This window comes from Toxotes jaculatrix, chromosome 6 (genome assembly GCF_017976425.1).
Source record: "Toxotes jaculatrix isolate fToxJac2 chromosome 6, fToxJac2.pri, whole genome shotgun sequence".
Lineage (NCBI taxonomy): Eukaryota > Metazoa > Chordata > Actinopteri > Toxotidae > Toxotes > Toxotes jaculatrix.
The window spans coordinates 29,132,652-29,148,094 of NC_054399.1; the positions used below are offsets into that span (position 1 = coordinate 29,132,652).

General features: G+C 38.0%; 1 protein-coding gene across 1 annotated transcript; it reads right to left on the minus strand.

Moving 5' to 3' along the window:
- Window positions 1-1,353: 1,353 nt before the first annotated feature.
- rad54l (RAD54 like) lies at window positions 1,354-14,151 on the minus strand. The gene is made up of 18 exons (XM_041040439.1): window positions 13,843-14,151; window positions 13,677-13,760; window positions 8,178-8,288; window positions 8,015-8,075; window positions 7,776-7,911; window positions 7,462-7,531; window positions 7,057-7,345; window positions 6,117-6,241; window positions 5,884-6,034; window positions 5,650-5,776; window positions 4,548-4,622; window positions 4,186-4,316; window positions 3,908-4,018; window positions 3,658-3,781; window positions 3,492-3,570; window positions 3,230-3,409; window positions 2,953-3,116; window positions 1,354-1,681 (listed from the first exon to the last, which is right to left on the minus strand). The coding sequence occupies exons 1-18, from the start codon at window positions 13,843-13,845 to the stop codon at window positions 1,480-1,482; spliced, it is 2,223 nt and encodes a 740-aa protein (XP_040896373.1). The 5' UTR covers window positions 13,846-14,151; the 3' UTR covers window positions 1,354-1,479.
- Window positions 14,152-15,443: the final 1,292 nt, after the last annotated feature.

A 15,443-nucleotide genomic window follows, 5' to 3' on the forward strand; every position in this document is an offset into this window, starting at 1 on the left:
TGATTCCTTCTTGAGTTTATTAAATACTTGTAGCCGTCTTCCTCCTGTTCCTCCTTTCACCCAGCCCGGCAATCAGCAGGAGGGTCCCCCATATGAGCCAAGTTCTGCTCAAGGTTTCTTACTGTTTTTACAGTAAATAATTGTTTTGTTACTTTTAGTTGGCCTAGATGACATTTGGTATCTCACTTATACTATATCACTTTGAATATTAAGTGTAAATCAACCCCAGGCTGCTCTTGTAGCTGAATTTGCTACCATTTCAGATTAAAAACCATAGACGGGTAAATCATGCCGGGCTGCTCTTTGAGGTTTTATATATTGATTCTCTGTGTGGCCAGTAGGGGGGGTTGCTGACTTTGCCAAAAAATTAATTGAAAGATTTTTCTGCAAGTTTGCAAATCTGTTGTCTGCTTCCATGGCATCAATCACTGTGGATTACAATCTAACTACAAAAAAAAGTTCTCACATTTACTTTTACAAGTGTATTCATATTGACAGAGTACCCAAACTGGCAGCTGGTTCCACAGGAGAGGAGCCCTGCAGGTTTTTGTTTGTGTCTCCTTTTTGCAGTTTACCATCTTGCATTTTTCCACATAACTCAGTAAGTCAATGAAAGCCAAGTCCTTATTTTCAAAAAGTCATTTCTGCTATTTTGACCTGCAAAGAAGAAGCTGGAGTTTATCTAAAGAAGCCTTAACATATAAGAAATTGGAATTCACGACAAATATATTGGTACCACTTTCTGATGTCACCCTTTAACAAGGCTTAACAAGTTGTCAGTGATGGTTTCAATAATGGTCTATAAATTATTTTCTAACACAGTTAAAAAGAACAACTTGGCCACGTTATGAAAAATCTCTGTAGCTTGTCTTGATCCTCCTCCAGCTTTTTAATCCACCTCCCAAATGAAGCATTAGCTTCCAGGAAATGTGCTGTGGAGACTCTGGAACAAAATTCCTTTAATAATAACAATATTTACAAGGGCAGACTATCCTCATTCTCAGATGGTCCATAGACGTCAATACGGACTCAGAAGGGTCAGCCAGATCCACACTTACTATCCCACAATGACGGCTGTTTTATAAACAACAAACATTTTGTTCCAGTGCAGTTTCCAGAAAAGCCAGCAGTCAGCCTGCAGCAGAGAGCTCGAGAAACGCTGAGGCCGTGGGGGTTCAAACACAACTTACAGAATAAATCCCGCTTTACTGCACCCATTGTAACAATCCTGTGTCTACTGTCAACTAGTGGTGATAACATGGTTATCACAGGTATCAACAGGTACAGCTGGGTAGTTGTGCGCCACAGTGCAGTGTATATATCACAACTGGCAAATCTATTTTCAGGTGCAGTTGAACTCTCCTTTATTCCATCTCTTTTGATTAAAAAAAAATAAAAATCAACAGAAACACTCAACAAAAGATAAATATCAGTATATACACGTGGTTGTGTGATAGGAAGTCTGTTGTGTTCCTCCTGCTATACGACACCCTTCTGGTCCTCGTGAGAGCGCTGGTGGAAGACGAAGGAGACGGCAGCATCCCAGGAGGCTTTCAACACCTGGTCCCTCAGGCCCTTCTTGCTGAAGCAGTGGTTCCACTGGGAAAGGTCACTGGTACAGTCAGAGTCATCCGCAGGAGGCCGAACCTCTGTGCCGTTCACACAGCGACTACAGCGAAACCTAACGACGACACAAGAGGAGGGAAGAGGTCATTATTATTATTATTAATTGTTATCGTCATTATCATTAAGTATTATTATTATTAGTCATGCATTAACAGGTATTTGTGTGGTGAGAATGTGCACGCTGAACACTTAACGCAGACTTGATTTTTCAGAGTGAGCCACAGACGATATAAGGTGGTAATAAGGTGTAGATAATATGAGGTGAGAGACATGAACTAAAAATAAACACTGAGCCTCAAACAAGAACATTTTTTTTATTCTTATCCTAAACTTCTCTTTCTTCTTTCTGTGAGGTTTGCTCGTACGTCTTCCAAGTCAGATTCACCAAATTCTCTTTACTGCACGAACTCCCTTTTCATGAGGAGGCGCACGTTAGAGAGACTTCATCAATAACACCACTGATGCCCCTAAAATTTCCATTCAGCTGGTTCAGCTACTGGTTCCACTACATGTGTGGGCACATTTCAGTCACATCACTGTTATCGAAGAGTAAAACGAAAACTTTCACATTCCTGCTGTCAGGAATAAGCCGACAGAATAAAATTTAGCAGTGTCAGTTCTGAAGGAATTGCTTAGTATTACCACAGCCTTATAAAGCTTTCAATAAAGACTAAGAGCCAATCAGTATCACCAATCACTGCCATTAACTAGTATGTTAAATAACAGGTTTTACATGCTTCTAATTTGCTGTGATCTCCTTGTTGTATGTATTGTATATTGTTGTATGTATACATTTGTGAGAATGGACTTCATGTTTTTATTTTGTTATTGGGTGTTCAAAATTGCGATTATGGTTTGTTGTTTATTGTATAACATGCTGCTTCCTCTTGGCCAGGTCGTTGTTGAAAATGAGAACTGGTTCTCAGCCGACCTACCTGGTTAAATAAAGGTTAAATAAATAAATAAAATAAAGAGTTTCAACACAAAATTGTATGTGTCCCAAAAAGCTTAATTTCACACACATTCACAACCTGAGCATTAAAAACCGATTTTTGCAGGTAGTTACAAATAAAACTGTGTTTTTTTGATGTTGCTCTTTCATATTCGTTTTTTATTATTATAGATTAGGTGGTCTTATCTTTGCCAGTCATCCCATTTGTGCACACAAGATTTAAATCTTACGAGAAAAAGGGAAAAAAAAAAATCTTTTAGGACTTTAGGGTCTGAGGGTCAGTTACTCAGTAAATCTGAGTGGTTTTGTGCCCATTTTTATAAAGTAAAGAGCAGCATAAAAAGCTTGAGTGAGTAAAGTGTTTTTTTTTTTACTTGTCGTGTGTGTCGCTGGTGGTCTCCTCGTTGAGAGTGAAGAGTTCTCGTAGTTCACCCAGAGAGAAGTGACGCTCCACGTCCTGCTCCTCATCGACCACACAGCTGCTCAGGGCTTTCTTATGAGCCTGCCTCTGCAGGATCTTCTCCTCGATCGTCCCCGTCTGTAAACACGCAAACACACAAGTCAGTCGTGGAATCCAGTATGAGGACCTGAACTTTATTGAATGATTATATATCAGTAGGTAAAGAGTTAATATGTATTGACTGAACTGACAGAGAGCAGCCTGTAGATGTAGCAGGTCTTCTTCTGGCCGTCTCTCCACACCCGTGCCATTGCCTGCTCATCATTGGCTGGGTTCCAGTCAGGATCAAACATCACCAAGCGATTAGCACCAATCAGGTTCAGGCCACATCCGCCGGCCTTGCTGCTTAGCATGAAGATAAACTCTGGGTTCTGAGAAACAGATGGATTCAGATGCCGGTCAGCTGCTTTTCAAAGCTCACAGTGTCATTTTAAAACAAAGTTTTCAGCTCACAGATGGACTGTTGAATCTTTCCACAATCTTGGCCCTTTTCTTGATGGACATTGTGCCATCCAGTCTAACATAGAGGTATCTATAAAAGACACAGAGAGGGACTGTTACTCACTTTAAGTGACAAATCATACAGACAATAATAAAATGTCGCTTTTCCAGAAATCACCTTCTAGATCTGCACAGCTTTTCAAAGAGGTCCAACGTTTGAGTGTAGTTGGAGACGAGCACCACTTTGTCACTCGTTGTGGTCCTTGTCATTGCCAGGATATAATCGAGAACCAGCATCTTCCCTGGAAAAAGAAGGAAACCACTTCCGTAAATGTAAAGATGAAACACTTAGGTTACATCAGGTTACGTTATTAAACGTGAATGAAGTGTTTTTCTATTTTTGTTTCCTGTATGGTACATGTTCTTACCAGAGAGCTGAGGCTCTACAGCTTTAGTGCAGTAGCCGGGTGGAAACAGATCCAGCGCCCCATCAAAGCCCTCCTCACCCTCCACACATTTCTCATAGATGAGCGCTGGGTCTGGGACACACAACAGTGGTTTAGTATTTGCACCAAGCAGCAGGTGATTGTAAATAAGCGTATGAATGCTATATGCTATAAAAGAAAACTAATTAGACATCCTCAAGCTCAGGTTCTCACAGATGAAACATTTTAAAGAGTGTGTGATATTTGGTTTAAACTCTTACGATTGCACAGCTTTTTGAGCGACGTGATGGAGGACAGGGAAGAGACACTTATTTTGCCCCCCTGTAGCGTCTCAAGGGGTTTGGCCTGTCTCAGGAAGCGCTTATAGAGCTCTGTCTGCAGAGGAGTCAGCCTGCAGGGAAACAGACACAGTCATTATGTTTCTGTTTACATGAAACCTGACATTGTCAGTATTAGTCTTCAGACAGTGTTATAAACTAACCATGTTTGAGAAATCTGGTTTCATTTGGTACAAAATCAAGCCAGCTATCAACACATTTTACAAGAGACAAATATCTCTTAAATATTTCATCTTTCCTTTTGCACCAAAACCTCTAACCAAAGACTAAGTGAGTCAACCTACCTGCAACACACAACCTGCTCAATTTTCACAGGAAGATACTTTGACAAGATATCAGATGTTCTCCTTATCAAACACCTGTGGAGGCAGGACATGGTCAGTATTACAGAGGGACATTCAGCTTAAAAAAGACAGTTAAATATAAACATGTTTTATGTGTTGGTGTTTATTATATATTATTATATGATAATCTAATGTTATTTATAAAGCACTGGCCTATAGGAAGAGTTTATAAAGAAGATTTACATGAAGGCAGAAAGCAAAGTAATAAATGAGAGGAGGAGACAAAACACTTGATGACACAATACTAAAAATGGACAATACAGAGAAAGGTTCTGTTACAGTGCACAGAACTATATACAAAACTCATACATATCCTTCTAGTACAACTTTTCTTTCTTATAAGTAATGTTTGTTAAAAGCTTCTTTTCTTTTCTGGCTCTTGTTAAATATGTAATTGTTAATTTTTTTGTTAATTGTTCATTTTTTTTCCCCCATTTTCTAGAAAATCAATTGATGGTTTATGGATGAAACAACCAGACAAAAATGTCACTTTCTAGTTTGTAGTCATACTGTCAAACCTTAGTCTGAAATAACCAAAATGTTAATGGAAATTAGCTGTTGAATTAAAAACAACTCATCGTCACCCTTTATTACAGCCTGTTAGTAAAACGAAGCAAACTGGGTCGAGAACATAAGTTATACTGAAGATGTAATTTTGTTGACATTTGTCATTGTAAATAATACATTTTCTATTTTCCTCAACAGGCCGATGTTTCAAAAAACAGGCCACAATGTATTTCATTTAAAAAACATAAAGTGATATTTAAACAACAACAAAACCAAGGCAGTACTGTGGAATCTTCCATGTCCTACATGACCATGTCTGCTGTATATTTAATCACTGGTGATGCACAAAAGCACAAACACTAGTGCCAGTGTAGCCAGTGACTGTTACTGCTAAACAGGTGAGTAGTGTAAAAATGGAACAAAAAAAAAAAGGAAGGATAAAATTAAATGACAAATTCAATGAAATTACAAATAAAACATTCAGATGAAATACGTATATATCGACTCCCTGAGTGTGTGTGTGCTGTGAGCTCACCTGTTGACGATGCTGATCAGCTCCTTGAGTTTCTCCTCTCCGGTCTGTCTGTCTTTGTCACTGGCGTCTGCATCTCGACCTTTGAGGATGGGAAGCTCAAATCGCTTTTTAAACTCCTGGGCCGTGCCTGCCAATCAAGATGAGAAAAACTAATAAATATATAAACTAAAGGACAAACAGCACAGATTACTCGAATGTGTTTTAGCCTGTTTCTGTGTCTGTGGAGCTGCTTACCAAGGATCCCAGCATTAACAAAGTGGACCAGGCTGAAGTACTCCAGCAAGTCGTTCTGGATGGGAGTGCCTGATATCAGCACTCTTCTCTGGGCACTCATGACATTCAGGGCCTGGTATGTCTGGTTGTCAGAGTTCTTCAGCCGATGGCCCTGTGCACGCACAACTATTAGTGTCACACCATCAACACAACAGTCCTCGACACTTCTAAATGTAACGGAGGAGTTGAAATACCTCGTCACAGATGACAAGTCCAACTTTGCCCTTGTGCAGGACCTCAGCATGCAGTCTAAACGTCTCATAGGAAATAATCAGGATTGGAGTGGGTACTCTCAAACCATACTGAGAAATGAAGTTCACTGAAAAGCACAGAAAACAAACCAATTACTAAACAGACAATTTCATTTCATGAAACCAACGAATCTCCTTAAAACAAACTTTAAACATTACAAGAAGTTGGTATGTAGTTATAAGAAACTTTCATATGGTGTTAAAACAAGAAACAGGTCCATCACTGTAAGACTTGAGCAATCCTATAACACAGCTGATAAACATATAACATGATGATCTAGACATGGCAGGGTGTTTATATGTATTATGGCAGTGGGTTGTTTTCATTCTGTTTTCTGTGTGTCTGTGTAATCATTGTGTGTGTATTTGGTATCAGTGATTGTCAATGGGTGGGCTACGACTGGTCAGTGGTGTATTTGCACTTTCAAGGCATTGAGAAATGAATTGTCAATTGCTTTTGAAACAGGAAACATACAAACTGAACACACATCATCACATAGGCTGAATGAAATGTGTTTTCTTATAAGCAAAGTTTAACTCTGGTCATTGTAGATACAATATGTTAGAAATTATTTTTTTTCCTAATTACTGAAAGATGCAATTGTCCTATAGGACGCCTTGTATGACGTTTCAAAATATAAACAAAGTTGTTTTCAACCCAAAAGCCCATCTGTATTTGGGCTTTGATGGAGGTGTAAGCTGAAATGTTGGGCTTTGATTCAGCACAATGCTGAAAAACACAGACCCCCTGATATTTACTCTAGTGCAGCAATGAGAAGGTTCCTCATGACCAGCAAGTTGGTCTATTCCCAGGTATCAAATGACCAGACATCCATGAACTTTGCGGCTATTCATAATAAGACAGAAAGATGAGGTAAATTACCCAGCTGTCTGTCGATCTCATCCTTCGAACCCCCGTCGATGGCCACCGGTGTGACGCGTCCTCCCAGCCACTTTCCTACTTCATTGTACCAGTTGCGAACTAAACTGGAAGGTGAAACCACAATGGCCTTGTCTATCTCTGGCGTAGCATCAGGGCTTTGGCGTAGCAGGGTCCACATGAGGGTGATACACTGCAAAGTCTTCCCCAGGCCCATCTCATCAGCCATGATGCAGCCGTACGATCCTGGGATGCGTCTGCCCGTCACACACTCCCACAGGAACTTCACCCCCTCAAGAAATTAAAGCAAAAAATGAATTTAATTAATTTCATAGAAAAAAAAATCTCATTGCGCTCTAACTCACTTTTCCTGGAACCTTCAATTTAAGGGAAGAAAACATCTTTTACCTCTCTCTGATGCGGTCTGAGCACTTTTCCTAAAACTGGATCCACAACCACATGGACTGGTAGTTTCTCTCTGCACAAGAAAAAGAAAGGTCCTGTCAAACATTTCTTTGTGTACAAAAACTCCCAGCACTGATATAGCAAAGCCAGTAAAGGCTACATTCAGCGATCTGGGGCAAATGACATATTTTGTTGAAATACTGTTAGTGTTACGGGGGTATAGTGCACAACATGGCCCATAACAATGAAGCATTTACACTGGAGATCAAATAAGAGACGATTTAACGGAGGGAAGAACCCATTTGTTTTGAACCTACTTGTCAGCTTTTATCAGGTCGTGGTTGCTCAGAGTTGGAGGCTCGTAAAGAACCAAAGCATCTTCTGCGAAGGGATCGTGAAGTGCTTTCCTTACTCCTGCACGCTTTAGACCGAGTGCCCTGATTCCCAGTGATCCTGTGGGCAATTCATTAAGAAAGCAGTTCAAGTAATCCTATGTAATGTAATGTACATGAAAACAGACATGAAACAGAAGCCACAGGGATGAGGAAAATGTTACCTGTGTAATTTGGAATAGGAATTTTAAATGGCTTGGACAGGATACTTCGAATAAATGCCTCCTGTAGGAAGGATTTTAAACAAGTGAGCCTGGTCATAGCATCAAATGACCAACCACTGCTGTATTTACATTCCAAAATTCGACAGTACTCAACAATACTTACATGTTGTTCACCATCCATACAAGCGGGCCTGTTGTTGAGCTGCGTCAGAGGCTTTCTGAAGGGAGAAATGTGGATTTCTCTCACCTCATTATCGCTTTTTCTTCTTTTCTCCTATGAAAAGAAATAACACACTTTACAATTCCAGCTGCACCAATGCTCACAAACACTGAGACTCATTCACTCACTCATTTTTCCTATTTTCTAAACAGGTAGGGAAAGATAGTTATGAAGAAAAATAATTTGTGCTTATCCATTAATGAAACATCCCATAGATGTGAGACCATGATGTAAGGACTTTCACCAAGATGTAGAAACTAATGGCAGATATCTTTAGTCTGATTCAGCAGTTAAGTGCTTCAAATCTCACTTTTATTAGAGGCTGTGGGGACTGTAAATGCACCAATTAGAAAAGTTAATCTTTTCTAGAAATAAGCATTGCAAGGTGACTCATGATCCTGAATCACAGAGTGGTGGTTGTAGACAGACACTGTCTACAGACATGTTATACAAGGTCTGTGCTTATGCAAACCAGCAAGAAATCAACTAAAAATCCATTCATTTTATTAACAGAGTCTGGCGTGCGGGTCTCTGCCATGTCCACACAGAAGCCCAGACAGTCGGGCTGTCCTGTCAGCTCTGAATGTGTACTGCGGTCAAGCCAGCCGTCTCTCCTATTTGCGAAGTCAAGCCAGCCGTTCCAACATTTCAAGTGCTCCCGTGTTACAGACTTTACGGAAAATAGACGGATGAGGTTGAGAAAGTCAGCGTTAGGATGCTACAGCGTGGATCAACTTCCGGTTTTCAAAATAAAAATGTTGGTTAAATGTGAGTTAGTGTTAAAAAGTAATACAAAAAAGTGTATCTCAACCAGCCAGTGTAGTACTATGATTCTGCACTGATTTTGAGTCATTAGGTCACATGACCTGGAAGCTATTGAGCAAAAATGCTAGTATTGACATTAAAACATTAATATAAAATCTCAGGAAAGTAAAAATTGAATAAAAAAAGGTGTATCTCAACCAGCTGGTGTAGTACTATGATCGTGCACTGATTTTGAGTCATTAGGTCACATGACCTGGAAGCTATTGAGCAAAAATACTAATATTTACATTAAAAAACTGTATATAAAATCTCAGGAATGTTAAAATGGAATAAAAAAAAAAGGTGTATCTCAACCAGCCAGTGTAGCACTATGATCATACACCGATTTGGAGTCATTAGGTCACATGACCTGGAAGCTATTGAGCTAAAAGGCTGATATTTACATTTAAAAAATTATATAAAATCTCAGGAATGTTAAAATGGAAGAAATAAAGGTGTATCTCAACCAGCCAGTGTAGTACTATGATCATACACCGATTTGGAGTCATTAGGTCACATGACCTGGAAGCTATTGAGCTAAAATGCTAATATTTACATTAAAAAATTTATATAAAATCTCAGGAATGTTAAAATGGAAGACAAAAAGGTGTACCTCAAGCAGCCAGCGTAGTACTATGATCCTGCACTGATTTGGAGTCATTAGGTCACATGACCTGGAAGCTATTGAGCTATAATGCTAATATTTACATTAAAAAATTATTAAAAATCTCAGGAATGTTAAAATGGAATAAAAAAAGGTGTATCTCAACCAGCCAGTGTAGTACTATGATCCTGCACTGATTTGGAGTCATTAGGTCACATGACCTGGAAGCTATTGAGCAAAAATGCTAATATTTAAATTAAAAAAATAATATAAAATGCCAGGAAAGTAAAAATTGAATAAAAAAAGGTGTATCTCAACCAGCCAGTGTAGTACTATGATCAAACAATGATTTGGAGTCATTAGGTCACATGACCTGGAAGCTATTGAGCTAAAATGCTAATATTTACATTAAAAATTTATATAAAATCTCAGGAACGTTAAAATGGAAGAGAAAAAGGTGTATCTCAACCAGCCAGTGTAGTACTTTGATTCTGCACTGATTTGGAGTCATTAGGTCACATGACCTGGAAGCTATTGAGCTAAAATGCTAATATTTACATTAAAAAATTATTAAAAATCTCAGGAATGTTAAAATGGAAGAATAAAAGGTGTATCTCAACCAGCCAGTGTAGTACTATGATTCTACACTGATTTGGAGTCATTTGGTCACATGACCTGGAAGCTATTGAGCTAAAATGCTAATATTTACATTAAAAAATTAATATAAAATCTCAGGAATGTTAAAATGGAAGAAAAAAAGGTGTATCTCAACCAGCCAGTGTAGTACTATGATCCTGCAATGATTTGGAGTCATTAGGTCACATGACCTGGGAGCTATTGAGCTAAAATGCTAATATTTACATTAAAACATTTATATAAAATCTCAGGAATGTTAAAATGGAAGAAAAAAAAGGTGTATCTCAACCAGCCAGTGTAGTACTATGATCAAACACTGATTTGGAGTCATTAGGTCACATGACCTGGAAGCTATTGAGCTAAAATGCTAATATTTACATTAAAAAAATAATATAAAATGCCAGGAAAGTAAAAATTGAATAAAAAAAGGTGTATCTCAACCAAATCAGTGCAGGATCATAGTACTACACCGGCTGGTTGATATACACCTTTCCTGACATTTTATATAAATGTTTAATGTAAATATTAGCATTTTTGCTCAATAGCTTCCAGGTCATGTGACCTAATAACTCCAAATCAGTGCAGGATCATAGTACTACACTGGCTGGTTGAGATACACCTTTTTCTCTTCCATTTTAACATTCCTGAGATTTTATATTAATTTTTTAATGTAAATATTAGCATTTTAGCTCAATAGCTTCCAGGTCATGTGACCTAATGACTCCAAATCAGTGCAGGATCATAGTACTACACTGGCTGGTTGAGATACACCTTTTTCTCTTCCATTTTAACATTCCTGAGATTTTATATTATTTTTTTAATGTAAATATTAGCATTTTAGCTCAATAGCTTCCAGGTCATGTGACCTAATGACTCCAAATTAGTGCAGGATCATAGTACTACACTGGCTGGTTGAGATACACCTTTTTTTATTCTATTTTTACTTTCCTGAGATTTTATATTAATTTTTTAATGTAAATATTAGCATTTTAGCTCAATAGCTTCCAGGTCAGGTGACCTAATGACTCCAAATCAGTACAGGATCATAGTACTACACTGGCTGGTTGAGATACACCTTTTCAAATTCCATTTTAACATTCCTGAGATTTTATATAATTTTTTTTAATGTAAATATTAGCATTTTAGCTCAATAGCTTCCAGGTCATGTGACCTAATGACTCCAAATCATTGTTTGATCATAGTACTACACTGGCTGGTTGAGATACACCTTTTTTTATTCTATTTTTACTTTCCTGAGATTTTATATAATTTTTTTAATGTAAATATTAGCATTTTAGCTCAATAGCTTCCAGGTCATGTGGCCTAATGACTCTAAATCAGTGCAGGATCATAGTACTACACTGGCTGGTTGAGATACACCTTTTTTTATTCTATTTTTACTTTCCTGATATATTATATTATTTTTTTAAATGTAAATATTAGCATTTTAGCTCAGTAGCTTCCAGGTCATGTGACCTAATGACTCCAAATCAGTGCAGGATCATAGTACTACACTGGCTGGTTGAGATACACCTTTTTTTATTCTATTTCTACTTTCCTGAGATTTTATATTAATTTTTTAATGTAAATATTAGCATTTTAGCTCAATAGCTTCCAGGTCAGGTGACCTAATGACTCCAAATCAGTACAGGATCATAGTACTACACTGGCTGGTTGAGATACACCTTTTCAAATTCCATTTTAACATTCCTGAGATTTTATATAATTTTTTTTAATGTAAATATTAGCATTTTAGCTCAATAGCTTCCAGGTCATGTGACCTAATGACTCCAAATCATTGTTTGATCATAGTACTACACTGGCTGGTTGAGATACACCTTTTTTTATTCTATTTTTACTTTCCTGAGATTTTATATAATTTTTTTAATGTAAATATTAGCATTTTAGCTCAATAGCTTCCAGGTCATGTGGCCTAATGACTCTAAATCAGTGCAGGATCATAGTACTACACTGGCTGGTTGAGATACACCTTTTTTTATTCTATTTTTACTTTCCTGATATTTTATATTATTTTTTTAAATGTAAATATTAGCATTTTAGCTCAGTAGCTTCCAGGTCATGTGACCTAATGACTCCAAATCAGTGCAGGATCATAGTACTACACTGGCTGGTTGAGATACACCTTTCCTGACATTTTATATTAATTTTTTAATGTAAATATTAGCATTTTAGCTCAATAGCTTCCAGGTCATGTGACCTAATGACTCCAAATTAGTGCAGGATCATAGTACTACACTGGCTGGTTGAGATACACCTTTCCTGACATTTTATATTAATTTTTTAATGTAAATATTAGCATTTTAGCTCAATAGCTTCCAGGTCATGTGACCTAATGACTCCAAATCAGTGCAGGATCATAGTACTACACTGGCTGGTTGAGATACACCTTTTTTTATTCAATTTTTACTTTCCTGAGATTTTATATAATTTTTTAAATGTAAATATTAGCATTTTAGCTCAATAGCTTCCAGGTCATGTGACCTAATAACTCCAAATCAGTGCAGGATCATAGTACTACGCTGGCTGCTTGAGGTACACCTTTTTGTCTTCCATTTTAACATTCCTGAGATTTTATATTATTTTTTTAATGTAAATATTAGCATTTTAGCTCAATAGCTTCCAGGTCATGTGACCTAATGACTCCAAATCAGTGCAGGATCATAGTACTACACTGGCTGGTTGAGATATACCTTTTTCTCTTCCATTTTAACATTCCTGAGATTTTATATTATTTTTTTAATGTAAATATTAGCATTTTAGCTCAATAGCTTCCAGGTCATGTGACCTAATGACTCCAAATTAGTGCAGGATCATAGTACTACACTGGCTGGTTGAGATACACCTTTTTCTCTTCCATTTTAACATTCCTGATATTTTATATTAATTTTTTAATGTAAATATTAGCATTTTAGCTCAATAGCTTCCAGGTCATGTGACCTAATGACTCCAAATCAGTGCAGGATCATAGTACTACACTGGCTGGTTGAGATACACCTTTTTCTCTTCCATTTTAACATTCCTGAGATTTTATATTATTTTTTTAATGTAAATATTAACATTTTCGCTCAATAGCTTCCAGGTCATGTGACCTAATGACTCCAAATCAGTGCAGGATCATAGTACTACACTGGCTGGTTGAGATACACCTTTTTAAAACCAACCCACGTTTAACCCACATTTTTATTTTGAAAACCGGAAGTTGGTCCACGCTGTAGCATCCTAACGCTGACTTTCTCAACAACATCCGTCTCTTTTCCGTAAAGTCTGTAACACGGGAGCACTTGAAATGTTGGAACGGCTGGCTTGACTTCGGAAATAGGAGAGACGGCTGGCTTGACCGCAGTGAATGTGTGTAACAGTCATGCTAATGTACTTACAGCTCTACATGTTCTGTCATCCTCCTCACAGGGACTCCCTTCTTGCTTCCGTTTAGCAACCTGACTGGGAGCAAGACTCCTTCTCTGGAATGGGGACAGTTACCACCAGTTACAGCACCAGTCTGTAGCACCGTGGAAATACAGAATAACAATTCAGCTTGCTCACCATTTTCCTTGACTCCTCTACGTGGCTGCTGAGACTCTTCACCTGTTGCTAGCAGCGTTTACTCCTAGTAACCAGAAATAACCAGAGACTCTGCCTGCTTCATTTCCATAGCAGAGGCGAATATGTCTCCACTACACGGTTTATCTGTCTTTCAACTGTCGTTCACTGTCTTAGCAGGTAAGAGTTTCCAGAAAGAGTTAGTAAGGTCAGCTCAGCTGAAGTTAGTCCCATGGAAGAGTTATAATAGTGTTAATTTGTCATGTAGCTGCAGTTTCCGCTCTGTTTAGATTTATTCCGCTTAGCGTTAAAGTTCGCGCTAAATGTTGCACAACACTACGGCAAGCCTGAAAGGTAAAAAGGTACGTGATGTGGCTGCCGTGGGGCGCCCCCTGCTGGGAACGATTAGACTTTTCAATCTGTTTTTACCGTGTTCATCTGAGGTACAGAGCGACTGTTAGTCATCTTTCCTGGTCACTGGTCGCTGATGGTCACACCGGACAAATGCTGCTGCTTTTCATACTTAGAGTACATTTCATTGCCAACACTTCTGTATTTCTACTTTGGCAATTGTTTTTTTCTAACCCTAACCTGAAGTTGTGTCCACTGTGCAAACTAATACTAGGTCAGTTATGACTATGTATATGAATCCCTAAGACTGTTAAAATTGTCTAACTACAGAAGCTAAGGAGCCTAATGGTTAGTTGCATAATGGCTGAAGAGTGTAAAATGAGCTATGAAGCTTTAAACTTTTCCCTTAATCTTCAGTCAGTTGGTTAAAACAAAACAACTTTTGCTTTTTTTTTTTTACTTAGCAGGTCCATTTACTTTTCCCTAAGCCTTCAACTTCATCTCATGGTCTTCATCATAGAGCCCACACAGTTTCACCTTAACAGTTTATAAATGAAATGAAAACTAAATGTACAAATGGACCTGCACAAGATAAATAGGAGTAATAGGAGCCCGGATGCTGTCTGATACTTCATCTTGAAGCCTGAAATTCACAAAAATAATCATTAAAATTGAGTATGATGTGCATTCACATGAGAAAGTCGTGAAATCAAGTATAATCAAAGATAACAATGTGCATAATAAATTCACTAGGTCTTTTTTCCAAGTGAATTTTGAAGACCTATGCGTTTTGTAATGTGAGCGTAATATTCAGAGTCCAGGTAGAATGCTGCAGGATATGAAATTGAGTTTTTCCTGGGATTGTGTGATAATCTCTTTCTACCAACAGGTGGCAGCTTTCCCTTTCGTTTTTTTTTTTCTCCTGTATGTAAGTTGGCATTACAAAAAATTCCACTGTGCTAAACCTGCTAATAGTGTGTGTCATCTTTTGATGGAGGTGATGCTGGTGGTTGGGTTAATAGATCTGCTGCTTCATGTGAAACTGCTCATTCAGCAGTGTCTGCAGCACTGGCAGTCAGGGAAGTGCCGTGCTAACCATTATAGACTGAAGATGGAATATTTTCTGCCTAAAATAACCAAGAATATGATGGTACACTACCGGTGCACTATTTAGCCTCCAAAACATTAAGTTAAACCAACCCAATTCACAAACTTTATTCTTGGTCAGTGTTTCAAGTTGAGTGAAGAGATGT